The sequence below is a fragment of the Colias croceus genome, chromosome 13 (assembly GCF_905220415.1).
Source record: "Colias croceus chromosome 13, ilColCroc2.1".
NCBI classification, from domain to species: domain Eukaryota; kingdom Metazoa; phylum Arthropoda; class Insecta; order Lepidoptera; family Pieridae; genus Colias; species Colias croceus.
This window is the reverse complement of record NC_059549.1, coordinates 4,609,680-4,635,417: the sequence shown is the minus strand read 5'-3', so window position 1 is coordinate 4,635,417 and position 25,738 is coordinate 4,609,680. Positions and strand designations below refer to the sequence as shown.

The 25,738-nt window shown below is 30.9% G+C and overlaps 1 protein-coding gene across 3 annotated transcripts in view; it reads right to left on the bottom strand.

The window, feature by feature from the left end:
- LOC123696789 overlaps positions 1-25,738 on the bottom strand; it is a 78,916-nt gene that overhangs the window by 23,655 nt on the left and 29,523 nt on the right. For 2 of the 3 annotated variants that reach the window (XM_045643156.1, XM_045643157.1), the window contains exon 3: positions 3,687-3,732. In XM_045643156.1, the coding sequence (XP_045499112.1) occupies positions 3,687-3,732 (46 nt within the window). Of the gene's footprint in view, positions 1-3,686; positions 3,733-8,728; positions 9,196-25,738 lie in introns of those variants that run through there. The other variant, XM_045643158.1, reaches the window with a different exon arrangement.

Below are 25,738 nucleotides of genomic sequence, written 5' to 3'. Positions count from 1 at the left end.
AACCAAAAATCGTTGAAAGAGTTAATTAGCATGCATCACCTCTATTTTTTTTAGAATTTTATACCCCGTAGTTATAAAAATAGAGGGGGGGGGACATACTTTTTACGACTTTGAGAGCTGATATCTCAAAAACCGTTCACTTTAAGAAAAATGTTTTTTAGAAAACTTTATATCATTTTAAAAGACCTTTCCATTGATACCCCACACGGGTATGTACATCGAAAAAAAAAATTTCATCCCTCAGTTACATGTATGGGGGGCCCCACCCCCAATTCTTTTTTTTACTATTTAGTGTCATATTTTTGTAGCGGTTCATACAACACATATTCCCATCAAATTTCATCACTGTAGTACTTATAGTTTCCGAGTAAATCGGCTGTGACAGACGGACAGACGGACAGACGGACATGACGAAACTATAAGGGTTCCGTTTTTGCCATTTTGGCTACGGAACCCTAAAAAAACGATAAATTTTTTTTTTATATTTCTGTGATATTTTTCTTTTTTAAACAAATCCTAATAGTATTTTCTAGGGTTTGATTTTACGCGAGTATTATACATTTAGAAATTAAAGACTTTTTAACGGATTTTAAACGCGATTTATTCATTATATTATTTTCCCGACGTTTCGAACACTTTACAGCGAGCGTGGTCACGGGGAGACACGGTCAGGTCTCCGGTCTTTAAAATCCGTTAATAAGTCTTTAATTTCTAAACAAATCCTAATGTTTAAATTGGTCCTAAAGAAATGTTTCATTCCCTTATTATTGATATTTTCAATGTTTTTCTATCTATGAATCAAATGATGGCATTCATTTAGATAGGGGCTATTACCTTCTTACAAAGTGTATGCGATAGAGCGTAAAGCTCTATCTCTTTACAGTAGAATACCAGGATATACGTATACATTGATGGAACCTTGTATTCTTTATTTTAATGACTTTTAATTACTTACCTATACATATTTCTCATATAGTAGGTTGAGTATTCTGTTTTAATATTTATATGAATAAGATTCATATATATATCCTCTATTTCGTTTTAAACAATGAGCTTTCATTTAATTTTCACTACGATTTATAAAGCATATTGCACATGTTTTTACACATATTTTGCAAAACTTTATTAAAATCCATATTCACAGTTTACCTGTAGTAACGCCAGACAATTTTATATATTTACTGTTAAAGAATGGATTTGCGTCACAAGTTTGCGTGGTTTTAGCACGTTTTTGATAATCCATATCACTTAAGCCATTCATATGTGTGATATTTAAATGTATGTTAAATATATACGGTAAATATATCCGTTTTTTAGTTCAATGAGAGAAAAATTTTCAATTATTTTTCTAACCTAACCTAACGAGCTAGCGCGTAAGATTCAGTCGGGAGAGATATTATCTATACTATATAATATTATAAAACAGAAGAGTTTGTTTGTTTGTTTGAACGCGCTAATCACAGGAATAGATAGCCCATTCATCGAGGCGATATGCTATATATCATCACGCCAACAACAACCACACCATCCACACCAACAGGAGCGGAGCCACGCGGGTGAAACCGCGGTAACTTTTTAATTTCACACGTAACAGTAACCAACATGAGAGTATAGTTTATACATTATGTAAACTATAGAACACCCACATAGAAAGTTAATGTACGGCAAATACGATTGGATTGAATAATGAAAATCATCATGATCCCCGTATTCAATAAGCGCCGGCGCATTCAACACACTTTTTGCTCATATAAGTATAATATGCTGCTTATAGATGGACGATTGACTTACGACTGATCATATAGATTATGACTGCGACGATGTCTGTTTATTAAATTATGTGACCAAGCTAAGAAATGATTATATTATATCTTCAGATATGTATGTACTAAATTTCTAAATCTAATAGAAAGCTAAAAAGTTCTTCCTGAATTGATTCTCTCTAAATTATAACCTTTTAAATTCGGTAGTCACGTTTTAAACTGCTACGACGTGTTAAAAAGATCTGTAAGTGTATAAAAAGCATGTCAGATCAATAGCAAAGATTATTATCAAACTATGTAAAATACAGTATATACAATAATTATTCTTGTTCTTAATGATTACTTTAAAAAAGCATGCGATAAAAACTCTTTACTCTTATCATTAAAAATCACTTTCTTCAATAATCGGAGATGGATCAATAATTAATCCTCATAATCATTTTAATTAGGTAATAATTATTATTTAATTACACAAACGCTCAACGATTTTCCTTTGATATTAAACCTTTGTTTTCGAAAACATCGGACAGTTGCTCCAAATCATTGTTTACTTGTTTTATGAAATAGGTGCGCTTTGAGAATATTGCCAAATCCCAATTGTTATCTAAAATTCGTCAAGAAACTTCTATATATGGAACACTATACACATGTATCCTCGACTAGAGTCCATGACACACTGACATTTTTCTAAACGCATAGATTATTAATTTATGACAAAAGTCGCACCATAAATAGTAGAGCGTTCATGAATATCCTTAAATTGAATTTCTTCATCGAGCGTGGCGCTCGCAAGCAATCACCGCAAATGATAGGTAGCTGGCTAAAGACGGCTATGATAGCCTATGTTTTAATATCAACACTACCTTTACAACCCGTTCGACTAATAAGTGTGCTAAAATTTAGTTTTTCAGAATTTACAACAATTATGAAACGCATTTTGCGATAAACTCAAACTCAAAGGTATCCTACCTTTGAGTTTGAGTTTCTATCGAACAATTTAATATTTTTAGAGGTTTAAATATAAAAAAATGTGATATGCATCTTGGTATCTTTCTAGGTATCTTGATATTTATAAGAGATATAATATATTTATGTTTTAGCTTACATAATACAGATAAATATTGAACAAAGTAAACGTTACCATAATAAATACAGTATTAATATTTTAATTAATACATATCCACATAGCTAAATAAGATTTTTATAACACATTCCCGCTTATTTATTCAAAATAAATAAGGAAAACACACACCACATTACGCTACACATATTATAATATGAGCTAACATTTTCTTATTAAATCTCGCTAATGCGAATAAAATTATGGTTGCAATTGAATACTAATCCTTTTATAGTGTTTAGACAGTTTTTAGACATTAACATAATATATAAATTATATTATTATGACGCGTGTATTTACTTTTTGAGTGTGGCATGCATATAAATTGAGCAATAAAATTGGATTACTCGTCCCCGACGAAATAAATGTCTGAGAGTGGATTATGACGAAATATTTGGACATTTGCTGTTAATTTGTCGAGACACTCCCGAATGAAGAATGCAATTTGAACGGGAAAACCGCTGGTGACTCTTTTAGTAAATATTCGTATGCGCTACATTATATTATGATAAAAATAACATTATATAATAAAACGTGAAAAGGTTGTACAGTCATAAGTAACTCAATAATTTAAAGGGCAAATTATAGTTTGTAGTTTGTAGTTTGTAGTTGTTGCTCACCTTAAAATATAAGGAAAGTGGCTCTTAAGAAAAAATATTATAAATAGACCTGCTCAGAAACTCTGTATCAAACAGTACTATATCTAATCAGCATGATTTTATCGCATAATTTATAGAAAAATAACCTTAATCAGTTATTAATTTGTTAAGATTGATATCTAGACATTAAATAAAATAACTTACCATCAGGAGGCACAATATCTTCGCAGAGACGGCAAGCTGTGGTAACCTGAAAAAAAAATAAACATTAACTCAAAATAATTTAAAATTAATATCACTAACACATGGAAAATTAATAAATTATTTTATTCAGTAACATATTCCATAAGTCCTTATAAAGTTTATTTTACTGCTAATTGAAAAACTTTCAAAACTTTAAATTAATTTCTTAGCTAAATTAAAACGTATAACATCAATCTCGAATAAACCTTTTCAGTTGCGGTAAATACGTTATGAATAAGCAATATCTTAATAACACTGAAGGGTAACGAAAGGTTTAAAAACATTTACCTAAACTAGTTCTTCAGGGGAATTTATAATCTAATACGATAATGTAGAGTCTAGTTTTCTTTGGCTCTATTCAGGCTTGACTATAGAAGTAATATGGATAGATTACACTTGACCTTTTAAAATTCACCCTCGCTTGCTTTTTGCTTATTACAAAGCAATTTAATTACGTAGCGTTTGCTGAAATATGACTTGTGGTGGTTTAATGGGTGTGCATTAATTTGATTTTCTGTTTATTCTCGTAAAAGGGGAAACGCATTTATAGAATATTTTATCATCTAAATTTCGCTTAAATGTATAATATGTTAGATTTTAAATTTATAGCTTTTGCAAAAAGACTTTCTTCAAAAGTGTGTAAGCCAAAATGTCCAGGGCTACACCGGTTTTAAAGCGGCTCGACGGAACACAGTGGGGTTTTAGTCGGTAAGAATCCGACATAACCTACGGCTCCTTCCCCGGGGGCCGTGGGTATCTTTGGAAGATTTCCCCACTAAAAAAAGGCCTACACCGGTAGTTGGTATACACCTAGAGATTCACTTCAAATTTCGAATTAAAAAATACAATATTGAACATTCTTTAAAATTTCGCCTTATCTGTTAAATTTACAAATATAAGAATTAACCAACATAAAAGTATAACCATTAATCACTGATAATCACATTGTCATTGCCAGTAATGCGATAGGTAGCAATAACAGTGGGTAGAAAACAAAAACACAGTTCAGAGATCATTCAATCAACCGCTAATGGACTCAACGAACACCTATAATTTACTAAGTTGCATTCTATTGTAAGGACATATACACATGAGTTCCGTAATGCGTGGAAATGCTATACTGTATATAGACAGTTTAGTGGTTTAGTTGACTAGCGCCAGTTACATAACGAACCCTGCGAAAGTGTTTGTTTGAGATGCTTTCACATAGAACTAGAAAATGTAGAGTTAATTATTACATAAAGAGTTGAGACTTAAGAATGATGTATAAAAATGCTCTTTTCCAAATACATTTTAATTGAAGAAAAAGTTTTCTATATTTTTTTTCTTCATTCCGATTCGTTCCCAATTTCAAATTCGTTTAATTATGTATAAAATAGGCATAATATATTGAAAGGCTTTTCTCTACTTGGATACAAATCTAAGAAGAGAGGAAAAGTTACATTGTTTTTTCGTTAAAAGACATATATGCGGTGCATGATGAAATGGTGGGTAGGTGGTGAAACTTTTCTATTTCTATTCTAATATCTTTGATTTAACCGCCCTTTAAAAATTCTTGAAGCTTTAGTAATCTAATAAACAATCTTGAACACTTAAGTTCACACACCTAGGTACTTTAATTAATTATTAACCGACTTCAAAAAAAGGAGGAGGTTATCAATTCGGCCAGTATGTTTTTTTTTTATGTATGTACACCAATTACTCCGAGGTTTCTGAACCGATTTACGTGATTCTTTTTTGTTCGATGCGGGAAGGTGTCGAATTAGTTCCATAAAAATTTTATTCGTATAGGCCCAGTAGTTTTTGTTTTATGAGCATTTTTGTCTGTATTTGTAAATGTTGCAAGTGCAAGTTTGAAGTCGGTTGTTTTTAATGCAGTTATCACTTGTTGGTACATTGTACACATGTCTGTGTGGACGTAAATGGCATCAAATTGAATTAAATTGACACCGGGAAGGTCGCGTCACTCACTAATTGGAAATCAAGGCACAAGATTATTGATTGCTTTTCAATAACCATTGGAGTATGTTATTAAGCTATTTTTAAACAATTAACCTTTTTTTATTGTTGGGTTTTCTCGATCATTTAACATAGCCCATTTTCCGCTGCAAGCTGTTAAGTTTTTATTTACAAAATTTGTAATATATGATAACTTTAAAGTACTAAACAGTAAATGTACCGATTGTTATACAAAATTACTGTTTTTAACTATTTCTTTTTATTGGTAATATAATATGTTGCATGGCATACATCCGAACGTGTTTTTTTTTAAACACCTAGAAATCATTTTTTACAATTATTTTTTTTTTCAAACAAGATCGACCGTCAAGAAAATCTACCTCTAGTATTACACCATAGTTCTGTGATTACACCCAACTTTCATAGTTACTGAAAAATGCATAAAAAAATTATTAAAAACAAAAAATATCTAAAGCTTCTATAAACAGTATGATGAAGATGTACAAATGAGTATTTACTCTGTTTGCAAGAAGCTCTTACTATTTGATAAGCTAATGACCTGTTCTGTACTGGAATGATAATTATTTACAAAAATTTTTATAATAAAGTTCTTTAGAAAATATTTTTTATTATAACTGTAGATCCTTAAAATGTATAGAGCTATAAAACTGTAAAATTTTTTACCTGATTTACGGGTATATTAATAACGGATTAAATGTGTAAATATTGTTGATTTGTGTTAGAGACATGACTGAAAGATGTGCATGTTGAAATGCTCTAATTAATTTTCTTAATTGATTAGGAATACTCAGTTTCCATCCGCCAACCCGCACTTGGTCAGCGTGGATTATGGCCTGATCCCATCAATTCTCCACCCAAATCGGTCTAAGCATATTTCAATTTATCGAAAAGTTACACAGAATGGCCAGGTCGAGATTTTTTTATTATTTACGTTATAAATAATATCAACCAAGAATTACAGCTTATTCCCCATAACACATTATTTTATTTTGTTTGTACTCAGAACACGTGACTTTTTGTAATACTGTTTATATTGAATTACAAACATATGCTTATTAATCTAGTTTTATTATACATATTTGATAATGATAAAGCTATTTTATTAAAGTACTGATTAGAATAATGTGTATATCGATATAATTATATATTATTAGGTCTTATTACTTCGCTAGAAATATAGTATAAAAATATTTTACCATCTTCAATGGTAAAATAATCAATTAAATTATTAGCATCTACATTAAAAAAGGTCCTGAAAATAAAACAATAATTAAAAAATATACTTTCGTTTTAATTTAAAAAATCCGAATTAATAATCCGAAGTTGCTCTACACATATCGTCAACACAAGTCTTAACTAAATTCTGACGAGCTTAAAGCAAAATGCATAAAAATTATATAAAAATATTTTGGTTGCATCAGGAAGTAATTCTAAACTAGTATCAAGTAGTAATTATATTAATAATTATTGTAATAAATCGAAAAATAGATGGTGTGTTTCATAAATTCATTTAAATTTGAAGCTCTACCCCAAACCTAAATGACCCGTGATAACACATAGAAATATAGCCACTATCAATCTGTAATTTTGTTTTCTACCAGTTAAAGAATTTTCTAAATCGAGCCAGTTATTTCAGAGCTTACTTGTTACACACAAACCTTCTCTAATAATATACGGAGATTAAACTATCCGATATATGAACCCCACGTCGCCCTATCAAAAAACAGTCATTGTAGATTACAGTATAGAAATATACATATATAATGATATGATAAATAATATAATATAATATGTGGCGCTATCAAAGCAATGAACGCGTTCGTAACATATAAATCACTTAAGAAAGTTTTATCAGTATATAGATGGATGATAAACTATAGATAAAGCCAATCGGTCGCTTGAATACGTGCAGATACATAATTATTGATTTGTATTTACATTCGTTATTGTCAGAATATTGTAGACAGAGGAAAATAAAGCCAAACCGAGTACAGCAAGTACATAGAATTTGGCTCTATATTTTGTGCAAAAAAAAGTTTTTTTTACATTTATAATTATTGTTATTGAGGAAAAACGATTATTAAATATATACATTGGAGGTCTTATTGTAAACATTAAATAGTCGTATATCATATGGAAAATCTACGGAAATCAATTCTTCAAATACCTAGGTAGGTATATAATCCATAAATGTGTATTTTTGGGAATAATCCTATTAAAATCAGAAATAAAAATCATAACGTTCAAATTACAAACTAATGATAGAGCTCGAGTCATACAGTTTACGTAAAAATATTAATAACACAAATTTAACCCAGCATTTATTACATTCTAAATATTACCATACAACGAACTAAAACATCTTTATTAATTAATTACAATACACACAATATACGAACAATATAAACCACGGAGTATAAAATTTTCATTAAAATGAATTCAATTCAGGAAGTTATTTACATTTCATTGACGCTAATCGGCTAATAAAAAGATACGCTATCGAGTAATAGATACCATCAAACATATTGTTATAATCTCTCTTTTATCAAAGTATTTACTATTTGAACTATTTATTTACTGTGGTTGTAGTAGCCGTACTTTCCAAGGAAACCGCATTAGCAGTTTTGTATAAGCATTGCTGGTTTGTAATTCTATAGGAAAAGTGTAACATAATAAAATTTTATTATTAGAAAAATGTAAGGAAAACATTATAGAACCTCCATATTCAAAGAATACGTGCCTTTCTGTGCTTACGTATTTTGTGATGCGTCTAGCATTTTTTTAATGTGTACAAAATACAATACTATATTAGCATGTATTTATTTTGATTGCAAAACAATTAACGTAGAAGCTGATAAGTTAACCACTTAAATTGAAAATACTTGTGTATATTATATTATTTATTTATTACAACATTGTATCCTGAAAATTATATAAATTATGTTATAATGTATAAACTTTATAATATGTAGCACTTAAAGTTACATTAACATACAATTGTATTAAAATAAAAAGCAACTTACATAGCCGAACTTTGCCGTCATGTTTTGTCCCGTTGTATATTACGTTGAACATACATCTAACTGAATTTCCCAGCCGATTTTCTTTCGTTAAAACTGAACAATCCACTTTTATGTAATAATTTAACACACTTCGCATTCAACAAAAAAACACTCAAAACAGCATATTTATACGCCTTTATAAGCGTTACCGCAAACAATAGGCTTTGTAGTCACACGAAAAAATAACTAAGCACGCTCTACGTTTTCTGAAAAGAAACACCACAAAATGTTTTACACCACTTTCATAAATTTTCCGAATAGGCGTGTACGATAACTACGACCACTCCAGTTTTCGCTCGTCCTACGTCTCCAAGAGTGGCTCTATTTACTACGGGATGTTTAACTTTTCCTATTTTTCATATGCGGCCGCTTTTCACGCGCGTATTTATTCGACTTCCGTGACAACAACTACATGCGCACTCCTCGGCGGACGGCCGACGACTACGAGATAAAAACCGCGCTTGATTAAAAACTTATAAGCTAAAACTTTTTTGTTGGTGTGCGTGTGTTGAAGACGATATGTGCACAGGCTTTTTGTCTGAGGCTTGCTTAATTTTTCCTTTACAGTCCTAAAGCGTGGATGCATCTTACGTCTTCATGTGGACTAATAAATATGGCTTTCAAAGCGTCGATTGAAACTTCTAAGGGATGTCACTATCTCCAATCAAAGTGAGTATATGGGTGTAATAAAAGCTTGCGTTTTAAAAGAGAAAAATAAAAGAGAAATGTGAATAGCGTCCACGAAACGTTTATACACCTGAGTGCTTGAGTGGCCAACGTAATCTATGCGTGGCTTTATCGAAATGGGCCAATGCGCGTACCTACCTCACTCCTTTTTATTTCGCTCGAGAAATCCTTCACCGGAGCGATAGCGTCGTTTTGCTTAACATAAATTACCTTTTTACATTGAACCTGAATCGATCGAACTATGCTAATCAGCAATGGAGTGTACCGCAGCGTCGTTTACGTAAATCAATGTTAAAACCAACAAAACAAAGAATGTACTATTTAGTCGTAAAATGTTAGCAGTTAAATGCAGTTTTTAGGAAACTAAAATATATTTATTTTATTGAAATTGAGACGAGTATATTAAAATTATTTTATTTAAATTGTAAAAAGTATTTTACTATCCTTAGCAACGATTCCGATATGTAAAATAAACACATTACAGTTTATTCAGCTGTTAATTTCTGTTGTATCAATTGCGTAATTGTAAGTCAATGAATATTGGAATATTGTTAAGGTTAACGATTATACTATTTGTAATGCGATGCGATGTGCCTTTTGTTTTGTTATAACAAGTTTTAATTGTAATAAAATATTTATTTATACCTAGTTATTGTTGTGATTTTTGGTAAAAAATCTAAATAATTCACGACTTTAAACAATTATTAATATAGTAGGATTAGGATAATATATATTAGACTCGTATCAAGAAATCGTTTTAATTTTTAGCTCTATTATTTATCTTCAGATTGAATACAGTAAAAATGTATAAACAGCATAATATATTCAACATAAACCTTCCCACTATGCAAAAGGAACACTTTCAAGTTTGAAAATAGAATCTATAAACACGGCGCTACTTATACTAACAAATAGTCTTCAAGAGGTAGTTGAAACAGACCTCTCCTAAGGTTAAGTGCAAATATTAATTAACTAGATAATTACATTCAAAACAGCCTAACACATTAAGCCTACGTCTTTTTATTTGCACATTCATTTAGCGTATGTGTATTGTTGTTTGAAACATGTCATTGAGGAGTGTAGTGAGGAGTGATGAAAATTTTGAATACATTAACTGTAGGTACTGTTCGTGGGAGTCGTAGATGCCTGCAATCCTACATCGCACTGTACAATGGCAATGAAATAATAATACATTTGACAGGATATTTGAAATCTAACGAAAGATATCTAAAACTGGATAATTGGAATTATTTTTGCTAAACAATTACAATAGAATCGTTATCTATGTATTTTATTATCTAATAATTGACTTTCATAAAATAACGAGTATTTTCTCGTTATTTTATGAAAGTCAACTTTAATTTCATGACCTGACCGCCTCGTTAATAGTAAAATAATAAATGAATAATAGAGCCCTTAATACTTACGAGCAGTTAGTTATCTCTAAAAAAATCACAATCGGTATACTATATTTTTTTTTAATATTCCATTACACTTAACTATATAAACAACGGAATATTTTAGAAGATAGAGCAGGTGAATATGAGTTGAAAAAAAAGGTGAATACGAGTTTTTAAGAATCGAGGAATATAAAAATCCGACTAATCCTAAATTCTCAGTACAGCTTAGTATTATTTTCCTTATTACACAACATTCAGCCTTGAATTGTACCAAATAGTGATTTATTTAAGGCTATAACCTTAATCATGTAGCAAGTAGAGACATTTAATATTCAATAGAATTCATCATTAGATCCTTAATGATCAATAATACAAGATTTTCCTACATCCGACATCGTTCACACGTAAATTTTAGATTTTATATCCTTCCTTTTAACTATTATTAAGAGATTTTGAGGAATCAATAACCTTTTATTTCTCAAGAATTGTTTTTTAAGGAATGGTGGTAAATACAAATTGCTAATTAATCGTGTAGTTTGTCTTCCTAGATTTTAGAATAAATATATATTAGATTGACCTACTATTAAACTTTGGATGCCTTTTCTTAGCTTGACTTTTTCGATTTACTAAATCTCTTATTACATTTCCTGTTGAAATAAAACGTCGATATTCTAAAAATTTCATATAATAAACAACACAACTGTTACAAATAAGTACAAGTCATTTGAAATGAATTCAAAATATTTGCCGTATTATGCCATTCTCAGATAACTGTGTACTTACACAGTTATATTTTAACAATTGGTCTTAAATTCCCACTCGTATTTCGCAGTTGTGATGTTTATTTGCCGACCTATGCCAACCGTTCGCCAAAAGCTACGTCATACATTTATGAAATCATATGCATAAAGGTTTACACACACAAGGGAAAGAAATGCACCTATTCCATATAACTCCAGAATGCACGAACCGATTTCCACGGTTTTGCATTCGTTGGAAAGGTCTCGGGCTCCGTGAGGTTTATAGCAAAGAAAAGGTGTTTCTGGTGGCGAAACGGAGTTCGCCCGTTTTGCTAGTTATTTATAAACACACGGGTAATATTCATTATCTATATCCATAAATTTTCGAAATGATGCAAATTGCAAAATAAAGAAAACTTCAAATAAACTTCCGAATAAGATTCATACGTACCAAGAACCTTTCAGCATCTTATTTCGATTTCGAAAAAACTTTAAAATCCATTACCACCTCCATACACTAGATTCCCTAACTTATGACACTTAAAACTGGCCACAGAATAGAAACAAAGCATAGCACAAAGCCAGAAAGATGAAGTCAATAAATCAGCTATTTACGTTCATCCGTTACTCTGTACCGCCGGAACATAAAATCCGGTGGAACAGCTTGTTCATGCACATCCGTATTAATATCCTACTTATCCCAATCATCAAATAACTGCATGTATCCTTGTGTGTTAAAATGTGGAAACTTTTTAGATGCTTTCTTTTTCTCCAATAGTTCAACTCCTTTTCGTACTAGACCCCTAAGTAAAAACTTTTATGGTACAGGGATCGGGAGAACTTTATAATATACGTGCTGTTATCGATCTGAACAACAAATTGTATCATATATATATATATATCAACATGTAGTTAAGTGGAGAATTGTATGCGTAAAAGTTCAAGAATTGACAGAATATTATATTCAGTGGGTTATTGTTGATATTATAAAACGATATATCCGCCAATATGTACCCGCTAGAAATAGTTATGTAACCTATTACGCTATCAGTAAAAAAGTACTCTATTTTCTCATTCCACTAGCCGTCTAAAGTCTAAGAATGAAATGCGCACTTATTTCGTTTAAAAACTTTTTAAACTAAGCTTACTGAAAAAAATTGCAACGTCATTAGTAAACGCTATGAAGGTTAAGACTCCGACTTTGACCTTAGAAAATTTTCCCACCAGAAAACAGAACGTACTAAATAAATACTTAGAAATTAAATATTTCCTACATTATACTATAATACTTCATTTCGCATATTTAAGCTTGAATCAACAAAATATTTAGCATACCAATCTAATGTTTGAGCGTCATGATGGGTATTTGTCAAATATTTTTGTGGTTATTAAAGCCGTGTAAATTTCCATTTACACACATTTAAGATGTAAAGACTCTTGTCTTAAATACTAAGAAAACAAAAAAATACAAAATTTTCTACCACACAATAATTTTCACACATTAGACGTTAGAATAACTTATGATATTAGGTCAATCACTAACATAACAACGAATCTAGAAGACTTTATGGTTTATATTAGCATAACCTTGATTTTCCGTTATCTAAATATTACCTACATTTGAATGGCATGTATACAAGCGAATGTATATCTTATTGCATAACGCACTCTGTAAATACTTCCTTATATTTCTGATGCGAGTTCACTTCAAGTGAACCGTTCGTTCAATATTTTAAAAGCTAAATGATACCACTCGGTTATACGGCTGGCAAATAATGACTGACCCCTTGAACATTGCGTTTTTGAACGAATATCGAGTACTTTATCCAACAATTTAATATCTGTTCTATCCTGAATGCATAAAATGTTATAATTGTTAAATGTTGTGGACGATTTTTGTGGTAGCATTTAAGCAATTTCAATAATTTGCATACAAAGATTAGTTTATGAAAAAGGCTTTTTCATTCAATTAAATAAATAATCTGTAAAACTATAATTCGAAAAATTGCTATAGGAAATTCTAAATTAAAATTGAATAATGAGATGAATACGATGCTTGAAAAATTGTAATGCAAAGCCTTTAATACCTAAAATACATCTATTTCTAAAAGTAAGTATGTTACCAAAAATCAAGTATTTATAATTTCAGAACTAGCATTGCAGTGCTAAAACTAGATACATAAGTAAATCGTGTGACGACGTGTGTGTTTGTTCGATCAATTACATATATGAGGCGCCAGTCGACAAATAAAAGTACATTAACTTTGTATGTAATGTAGTTATTCTTCACATACCTTGTTTAAGGTTACACTATATATTTTATAACGCAATAAAATAGCTTTAAAAATGTTAACATGTTCATACCAAAATAATATTGTTCGGAAACCTATATCCCAAAAGATAATAAAATTTTATATGTTTATATATTTAGGTCGTATTTATGAACCATTTCGAATAATAAGATTTCAACAAAAAGGCTGAAACTTTATTTAATTTTGATAATTCTATTATATACAAGAACATCTTTAGACGAAAATATTATATATGTATATTGACAAGTCTAATATTTATCGAGTTTAAGTATTGAATAGAGATTTATTAGGTCACTATCCAAACAGCTACATGTAAAAATTAAATTAATTTCTCTTGAATCACGTAACTTTCAATTAATGTCTCCACATAACCGAAAAACGTATGCCGATAATGAAAACATCGAAAAGGATGTCTTATTTATCATAAATACTAACCATTACAGGACTTGTTGTAAAACAAGAGACAAACGGTACATTTAAAAGGTACAATGCGAGTAATGAACGCGAGAGAAGCAGGCAATTTTTCATGTTGAGCCTTATAAGTATCGTGTCCTGAATGTATGCTGAAATATAGGTTATTCAGTTTTGTAGGACATAGTTTGAATATGAAGAACGCACCGTATGATTGTATACTATGTACTAAAATAGGTAATTAGTGGGACATGTTTTATATTCATACATACCTATAATGGTCAAAAGACGGATTTTATCATTTTTGTAAAGAGAAATTCCAAATGCTATATTAGCGATAGTGCTTTTCTATAGTTAAGATGCAACTTTTATAATGTCTCATCAATCTACTATGTATTAAAAATTGTACCTTTAGAAGATGAACATATGTCTACCGATATTGAGTTTAATGCTTAATACGTGTTGACATAAAATCACAATCAGGAAAATTCCAACGGAAATTTCCTCATACTTTCCCCTGTCCTGTCAACATTGGATGCCAACACGATCTTGCTCAAAGCTTTTAATTGTCATAAGGCGAATTCACACAGACCAAGCCTGGCGAAGCAATTCCTCAGCTTAGCAATATCGTGCAAACGCGCTTTCCTCGACTAAGCCACGTTCACACCGACCGAAGTTTGCTCAGGCCTTGGAGTAAGGCGACGATTTTGGCATCTTTGAATCTTTCGAAAATAGTTTCACTTCTGACACGTGTGCTTCGCAGTTGATACTGACACTCTTTTTTATTGACAACAGGAAAGCGCTTGACCACAATCTCGCCTGATGTTAAGTAAGATGTGGTGTAAGATGGTACGTGCTTCAAAAGTAGAATGTTCGCGAGGCTGCTCGCTCTGTGTGGACCCGGCCTATTAGTACCTATATAAAGGCGTACATAAACATTATAATATATTACATGCTATATCAATTTGTACGACTATCGATGGACGTGTTATTAACGTGTATTATTTTAGTTTTAATTGCATTTTAATGCTCTTCACATATGTAATAAAACTAATGGTTACTAAACAGGGTGATGTTAATACACGCAAAATGTTTTACTAATAAAGTACAAAAATGTTGTTCTTATTTTTAAAGTTTCAGTCTTTTTTCTTTTGGTGCCCAGTAAAGTATTTTATGTTTTTTGTTCGATTTTTGACACAGCATGCTTTATTATTATGTAATTTAACGAATTAAATGGACACAAAAATATAATTACGATTTTAAACTTTACGTAGAGACAAATAAAATCGTTTTTAAACTAATCGAATACCAAGAACAGAACGTGAACATCTTGCGATATAAATAATACAAACATTTAAATAACCTCTTATTAGTTATTTTAATCACATTATAAAAATAAAACAAGATCGCTAATTTTAATATTTGTATATGCGGTCAGAATTATTGTTTTATTAATAATTATTAGCATATTTTGTTTAATTTGCGCACAAAAATTAGCATTTTCATATCCTTTTATGCTTAGTCAATAAATAAATCATAGACTTTTATTGAACATAATTAATACCTAATACGATTATAATGTTAAAACTACTGTTTTTATGATATAATTTTATGAGCATTTTGAATTTATTTAAAATACCTCGCATCTCATTAGACATTGAAGAATAAAACTTACTATTGAATATAAAATATTTTTATATAAATATCTTTGTTACTAGCTACTGTAGTACCTATTATATTATCTGTGCTAGCTACCTAGCTGTCTACCAAGAAACATAGCAAATATAACATTGATACATTCATTTTCTTGTACCTACTTTTTATTGTATCCACACCGTACAGATCCTAATCGTTTCATGTTATACAGGGCGTGATCAAAACACGAGTTCAAACCCCATAATTTACTTAAAAATAATTAAATACATAAACAACTCTGTATAAATTAATAAAGCGCAACAACACGCTTTCCTTATCACATAGATATTAGCAACAAACGCTTCAAAATTATCGGACCATCGAATTATATCGACACACATAACATTGGTTTATAATTATCGATTCATTTTCCTACATGGCGCCTATGCTATATCAGGGGCTGATAACGATTTCCAATATTGCATATCTATAAGTGCGCCGTAGCAGTGGATTTTATTAGCATGTTGTTTGAGGGATAACCGAGTGTTAAACTATGTGTAATTTGAGTAAACAGATAATATAAAAAATAGGTTAGATTTAATTGCGATGGTAGATCTCTATTGATATAAATAAATAAATAAAATATAATAATGTTCATTAGCAAATTTATATCTAATAGGCGCTAGATTATTATGTTCAAGAGTTTGTTTGTTTGTTTGAACACGCTAATCTCAGGTCCGATTTTAAAAATTCTTTCGGTGTTAGATAGCCCATTTATCGAGGAAGGCTATATATAATCTCGCTAAGACTAACAGGACCGGAGCACTGCGGGTAAAACCGCGGAGCACAGCTAGTAAATGATATAAGGTCTTACATTTAAGATGCAAGGATATATTTAGTATATTTGCAATCCACACTATATTACAACACATTTTTCACACCTCACGGTAATCGAAGATAGTAAACAGAATTGATATTTAAAACGCAAACAATGTAAAAATATCGATATTTGATTCGAAATATCTTCTGTCTCTTGACCTGAGCACCTAATGCTTAAAATAATTCGTTAGAATTAAAAATAGGAGAGATAGGTTAAATTTAGCAGTATACCTCATTAGGTGGAGAGAACAACCATAAACATATAAAGCTAACAGCGCTGAAGGTGAAAGCATATAAGGATAAAGCATATAAGTATGTGCACAAATGCAAGTACCCTCACCATTCCATTAATCTTAAAGTCGCTAAAGATCTAAGACAAATGAAATTGCTATGCGTAGTCTACAGGTCAAGAGGCTGTTCCAACATCGCCGAATTTCTATTTCCGAGACGCTATAAGGGTTTCAAAAATACCTATAATATTTTCCTTCCTTACTTACCCTTACCCAGGACGTTAAGCATATCTATCACTGCACCGATGCAATCTATGAGATACTTATTTTAAAACTATGAGAGGAAAATTTGTTACGTAACCTTTTACTAGTATCAAAATGACATTAAAAAAACATTGTGATGCCGCGACGTCATTATGGATAGCAATCGATGTGTCAATGAACCTTGTGGCCCAATTTAGGGGCCTATAAAATACTTAACATAATGTTTAGTAATAAAACTATGGTATGGTTTCAACGAATAATGGATAATGATCAACAAGTTGTATTCAAGACAATACACTAGATGGGTGGTATATCTATTCTAATTTTCATGGTAGATGAAAAATATTCTCGATAAACTCAATCACAATTTTGTTAAACAAAGCATAGAAATTCTGAACCAATCTTTCCCTTTGCAAACTTCTCATCCCTATATACGCTATGTTAAAGAAATATAATAAAACTGCCTGAGTCGCAAAAATTTATTTACCTTATAAATATAATATTTATACATAAAAATTATGCTATCTCCGATACATAACTTACCAGTTTCACACTTCTACACGATTCTATGTAGTCCTTACACATACTATATCAGTTAATCGGTCATTTTGGATCATTAAAAAGGAAAGTGACCTAACGCTATCCAGAATTACATTATCAATGACACAATGGACAAATTTAGACATTGACTACATTGACTACATGACTACATTTAAAATTGAAAAGAAAATTAGCCTTATCAAAGCACTCAAATGTTAGTCATACAAATTGCTCATAGCTGTTTGAAAAACTGTTAATCGCATTAGCATCGTTGTTTGGTGATTAAGCTGATCAAGCTCTGCCTTATGAGGTCAAAAAGATCATTGCCCAAAATGAGTAATGAAGGAAAAACATTATTCATATAAATTATTAAAATTTCGAAAGGTTTTGTCCAGTATTGTTACGCTGTCTGTAACTAAACTGTACAACTGTACAACAGTACACGTTCAGTTAATTTTTGTAATAAATAAATTACGTTATGAATATAATACGATAATCACGTTTTGCTAAACTGATTAGGGATTCACTTTCTACAAAATTTATTTACGTCTTTGTTTCAATTAAATTTTCTCACGATATTTTATTTATCGATGCTTTTAAAGACCTTAAAATATATAATTTTTGTTTTTTAGTATAAGCTACGCCTACCTTCCTAACTCGCCTTATGAATGAACTGAATTGATTATTAAAAACATCCTATATACAGTTAACACATTCTAAAATTAAAACAATATTGCATGCGCTAAACTCTAAAGGATTCTAAAAAAACTGTATTAGCACCTACCAGGGTTGTTCAAAAGTTCGATGCCTTTCGTAAGGAATGTTTGACTTTTGAGTGCATCTCAATAGCAAACATGTTTGTGATTGAGAACAAAAATAAAAAAACCGACTTCAACTTTTAGCAAACAATACATACCTACGTTCTAAATATGTAAAAGGGATAAACATATTTTCATCTTCAATATTAATACGCATAAATGATCTTAAGTACTATAGCAAAATTATTGTCTCCTATGACTCACAATTCGAAATTCAATTAAAATTCTAAATTGTTACGTTATCTTCATCTTCATATTATAGCCACATTTTATCTGATACGAAGGCCTAATTGAAAAATTACAAATCACGTCGTATAGACTATATTATCGCCTCGAACATAACGCATTAACCAATTCCTAGTAGCACTGATTACGCATATCATTTGGAGCCCGTTGCAATAAAATATAGTATAGGTTGAATTGGACGTTCTCGCAGCACAGTTGCATATGAAGTGACGTCTTATAATTCATATTTTATACCAACACATGGCCGTCTGTGCTAAGGCCAGCCGCTCGTTTAAAATTTGAGATCTGGAATTTTCTCGGACATTTACATGCATTCGTCGTCAAACCTAAGCCGCCTAATTAATGCGAAAGCACGCATCTCACGATTGACCACACATCATATAGTATTTTCGTATACTTTATCCGTGTAGAATTTGTTTTTATAATTGTCGTACAAATATTGCGATAAGTGAAATGAACATTGTGTAATCGCAAATATTATTTTATAAGAACCGTGTCAGCTCAGTCCGAATAGTGTTCGACATAATATTTAAACATCGGCCGGTATGCGGTAGGCACACAATGAAACTGTACCTCGCATTCCCAAATCGTTCAGCGTCATGTGACTCAAAGTTTATCAATGTGATACAAGAACGCCATAAAACGCAGTTAATGAGAAAATTTCCGACTGTTTGATTAAGAAAGAATGTTTGTGTTGAAACTGCAAACCTGCTAATCTCGGTTGCGTAATAAAACGTGCCATTCGACCGACATAATCAAGGTTCGAGGTATCACAGAAAGAAAATATGGTTATTAGGATGGCACGGCGTGACCGCACGCCAGAACAATTACTTGGAGGTTTTTCACAAACCACAAGATAGAGGTTAGATTCCAAGTGACGCCTTTTGCAATATGACTCTACGAGCTAATATTATCGGCCATGAATATGCTATTCAATAAATTAGATACTATGAAATATTACACACTTTCCCAACATTGTAAATTGTGTATGAATCTACTGAACAAAACCTTGGCGACATAGACTCATGATCCTTAACCGGATTAAAAATATATGCCCACGATAATTAAACTAGTAGGTAAGGGAAGTAAGGAATTCGATTGGGAATGGGATTTTTAGACTGCTGCGTAACATTACTCAAAAATATAGTCTGTTGTCTCTCAGATGTCTCATTACTAAATACGTCACGTGGAAAAACTATAAAATTAACGTAAATATCCAAACTCGAAATTTGGCGCATTAGCGCTAAATTTGTGTCAAATTAATATTTGACAATTGGCTACACAAAACATTGTATTAAATATTTTGAATGAAACTAAATTAACAAAATTTTTAAAGGAAGATTTAGGACTAAACGTTTTCAATTTTACAGAGTTAATGCTGTGGTTAATGGTTAGAGACTCCCCTTACAAGCAAATAGTCAGTTTATTTCAACACTTCTAACTTGCTTGCTTTAATTGTATTTAAGAACTACTGCTAATAAGTAAACGTCATAGTCCTGCAGTTAATAATCGTGAGTTGTTTATAACTTTCTTCATATGATATACAACTACATTGAAAGCTTCTAGGGACTAACATCAACACGTTGTCACATACATCGCGAAGTTTAATTTAACTGAGGAACTCTATTACCAGTATATTATTATTAGTCTGTGCTATTACATTGTTAAGGTTAGAGTTATGTAATGTGTTACAAAGACGTCTTGGACGCTGTATGCACTTGTTATATTGCTATTTGTTTAATCCCATAGCTAATAATTTGTATTCTATCTTTTGCTATAAGGAATAATATGATTGTAAGAAAAATTTATTGAGAATTAAGTTCAAATTGAGCTTTCTAAGATTAAATTATGAAATCATGTGAATATACGAATATTATCATAAGAAATAAATTACCGTTAAATAGAAATAGTTCCTAGTTTTCATAATGTTATCATATAAATCTCTAAGTCAGAGAGGCGATGAAAATATATCTTAAATTAACAAAGGCTTTTCTTTTCAGAGTTTTTCGGACTTTGATAGGTGAGCTTATCATAAAAGGTATCTTTTACATTTTGTATGTATAGAATTACTAAGATATTTTTCTCTGTTAAAATTTACATGCTTAATACAATATCCTACTAATATTATAAATGCGAAAGTTTGTATGGATGTATGGATGTTTGTTACTCTTTCACGTAAAAACTACTGAACCGATTACAATGAAATTTAGCACACATATAGAGGGTAACTTGGATTAACACATAGGATATTTTTATCCCGGAATTCCCACGGGAACGGGAACTATGCGGGTTTACTTTTGCAAACGCGGGCGAAGCCGCGGGCGGAAATCTAGTTATTTATATTATTCTTGTAAAGTATGAAATCACTTCTAAATTCTAAAATATTTGACATGTAATTCTTTATTTTTGAATGGGGTGTTGAACTGCAAGCTAATTAGCTATACAAATTAGTTCTGAAAAGCTATAATAGCCAATAACATTCAAAATAAATTAATAACGTCACATAATATAAGAATTGTTATACCCAAAGTATATACATACATAGAAAGCAATACAAATTCAAACAACTGTTCCAAAATAGATTCCTATTAAAACCATCCCTAATCTACAAGAACGGTATAGTAATTACAACAATGACATTATAAAACAAACAAAAAGTGTGAAGGATTGAAACTGGAATCCGAGGCTAAGTACAGGCTCTAATGCTTTTTGTAGATACGTGTTAATTCGATAGATAATTTCTGAGAGAAGCCATTAATTAGTGACAGCATCTCTGACTGAGAGCAGAGGAGATTATATGGTGACGCGTCAAGCGCTCTTAACCTAATAGCCTACTGGCAAGATTCTATACAAATAACTTTGTATGACAAATATTAACATTGTGATTGAAATCGAAACAGTAAAAATTTAGCTAATAAATTGGTAACATCGGATTGAATAAACACGAATCTACTTAAAAATTGCAAGTCATTGTAACACATAATTATACTTTGGACATGTCCAAACTGATATAGTAATAACATTTTATAGATAAGCAAATAATTCCAAATGCCTGTTTAACTTTGGACGTAGCGTATAATATGCAGCATTTATAATTATTTTTCAGAAGTTCATTTTGACAAATTATCTATATCACATTACTATTGTAAGGAACAGATAGAAGACGTCGCGGCAGGCCGAAGAAGAGATGGCGAGATGAACTACAACAATTTAAAAATGACTGGTTTTCATTAGGACAAGACCGCGATTCGTGGAAGCGACTTGGAGAGGCCTTTGCTCAGCATTGGGACACGACAGGCTGATACAATACAATTGTAACTGCATTATGATATCAAGGTTCATTTCAGGGGCTTCATTTATCAATTGGATTAATTCTTTAAGCAACTTTATTCAATATCAGGTTTATTAAGGACATGCTTTATGGAACATAATGAGAGTTTTATTTAAGGGTAATATTATAGGAAAAACTTTGCCTACCAAATGTTGTTATGTAATGATACATTAAAGAAAGAAACCTTCATTTATTTTTCATTTTTCATTTTCATTTTCATACAATTGTATATTTTGTGGGTGTGTTATCGCTTACCGATTAACCAATTGCATAACAAGTCTTTACATAATCAGGCGTTTAATTTAGTCCTGAATTCAATTTCTTGAGTCTTTGTGTTTCCTTGGAAGCAAATTTAATCGTCACTTTATAAGTTTAGTGGTTGAATTTAAAAAAAATATTGGTATAATATGAATGTGGTATTATGTAAATGAGTGACAAATACACTATAAACTACTAGCTTTCCACCCGCAGCTTCGCCCGAGCAGTCAAAGAAAAACCCGCATAGTTCCCGTTCCCGTGGGATTTCCGGGATAAAACCTATCCTATTTCCCGGGGTAAAAAGTAGCCTATGTCCTTTCTCGGGTATTAAAATATCTCTATACCAAATTTCATGCAAATTGGTTCAGTATGTAAGGCGTAATTGAGTGCAGACAGAGTTACTTTCGCATTTATAATATTAGTATGGATAATAATTATGTTAAGTCCCACTGCAGTGTGATTCAATTTGGATTGCTGCTATGAAATACAATGCTAAAAATACATCTTTATGTAATTGATTAGTCAAGAATTATTCATCAATCTAATCTTCGATTTTGAAAGAAACCATACAATGAAAGTGACGCATGGCGCTAACGATACCGCAATTTTGCAGAAAACTTATATTCCGTTTTGAATTACATGTAATCCCTACTTTACTCAATTCTAAGTATCAGGCGGATTAATTACATTGAGTAAGTAGATAATAATATATCTATACTAATCTATACTTTTGTTTTTTTCGTTTGTTTGAACGCGCTTATCTCAAGAACTACTGGTCCGATTTGAAAAATTCTTATTCTTATTCGATATTAGATAGCCCATTTAGCAAGGCTATCTCGCTAAGATCAACAGGAGTGGAGCACTGCGGGTTATACCGCAGGGCACAGCTAGTACTTAATATATACTTTGAAGTAGGTATTTATTTTCTCATATAGATTTCTTCGCTTCTATTATTACATATGAAAGGAATTGTACCGTTTTCGAAAAAGAGTTTTGTTTTAAATTTAATAAATAACTAATTAAATGAATTGCAGGATTATAGAGTGATAATAGAGATAGTTATGGTTGCTAAAAGCTGATAAAGCTATCACACGTATATATCTATTTATTTTTATCTTCGTTCATATAAATATAACTTCATAATGCACACTGAAATTGTTTCTTTTTTTTAAGCTATTGCATAGCTTCTATCTAAATACATTGTTTGTATAACAAACCTTACAGGACTTATAACTTAAAAAAGAGCGTGTGTACCGAGCAAACGTGTCAGAAGTGAAACTTATTTGGCAGATTCAAAGATACCAAAACCGTCACCTGATTCCATGATGTGACAGTATTGCCATGACGCGACCTTGGGCCTCCTCAATAGCGTCGTAGTAATCTTACTACTAGATATCTTATTATCTAGCTAGATAGCTAGTGCATTAAGCGAACTACGAAGTTGGGATGTACCCCCAATTTTGGAAAATTGTGAATACCACTTGAAAGCATCTATTTTATAATTTATTGTCATTATATAGGATGGTATTGTATGAAAACATACCGTTTTGATAAAAAATACACTTCATATTTGTTTAATCAATCACTAATTACGTATACAAAATTAACATTATTATACCTCCCCCGTCTTTCGGAATTACCAAAATGCATCTTATTGCATAATAAGGAAAATTGTTCTCTAGCGAATACCAACAATGCAACGATGTGCATATGATATATATCGTTACAGATATAAACATTAATCTTTACGAATTATTAAAAAATCGAAAGGTTTTAATAAAAAGATAAAATATACCTAGTAGGTTACATATATATTTCGTTTGGCAACAGTATAATAATTTATTTATTGTTTAATCGCAATAAGCCGGATATCCGGAGACATATATTTTCTACATTTATAGTATTCGTATATCTTGATTAATGATATTATTATACATAAATGTCATTCAAACATATAAATAGTATATATCATACGATGTTGATAACTGATTAGCTTCTTAATTTGTGCGCTAACATTTTTCTTATTAACTCTTAGATTGATAAATGATTATATTTTTATAAATTATAAGCGTATTTTTATCTAATGACATATTTATTTTCCACTAAGCTATTAATATTACTGTTTATAACGTGATATCAAATGTATATTTTGAATAAAATTGACGTCTATTTAACCACGTTTATTAATTTTGTAAAATTAATACATTTTTAAAAGCAGTCACATCCGTGTCCCGTGTCAAATGTAAAAAAAAAATTATGCATAAAAACCTTAGCTTGTTTATCTCAAATTAAAAAGCATTTACACCAAGCGATAAATTAATTTGGAAAGACACAAGGTTAACGAAATACGTAGGTAAAAATCACAATTTATTACGATAACATAAATTTCCATTCCGGAATCGTGTTTGTCGCCATTAAGAATATATAATCACCAGAAGAAACAAAGACGTTAATAATTAATTATCTGTGACATACATGATGCTGCAAATTCCACAGATTCTATAAATATTGCCCAATAACCATTTGTCCAAATAATAATTTATCACTCCGATATGTTAATAACAAGATTAGTATATGAGCTGGTTTTGTGGAATTTTCATGTGTTTTGTTTGAATTCTGTATGGTTTATTGATGTAAGGAAAAATGTTTTTACAACGGAATTTTGCCGTGTTCCAAGTGATAATTGAATAGCTCAATTAGAACCCGGATATTAATAATTAATAGTTAAACGTCGATGTACAAACTAGCGACCAATTCATATTCAAATGAATGGCTTCAAATTTGACACGTATGACGTATCGCCAATAAAATCTACATGCGAGGAGACACAAAAAGAAAAACTGTATGTATAAGAAATAACATGCAAATTGGCAAATTTAAAATCTATGTATCCAGTCGTTTGGATCAATTATTGTGATTTTATTACATTCCTCTTTTAATTCGCGTGACATGAATATATTGTGTTTAGTTTTATATTTAGAGCCACCCTGCGTAGTAACCACAGTCTATTTAAACTACCCTATATTACGAAACAGAAAATTAGGAGGACATAGTAAGCCTTTTATATGCGTATTTAATAATTTTTTGCGAGTTTTCATTAGAATTATAATTTTTTGTAAGTGTAGACGATCTACATGTTACTTTTACACGTGTTGTAGTACATTCACATAGAAGGTAACAACATCTTAACACGTTTGAATGATGCAAAATAATATCGTAG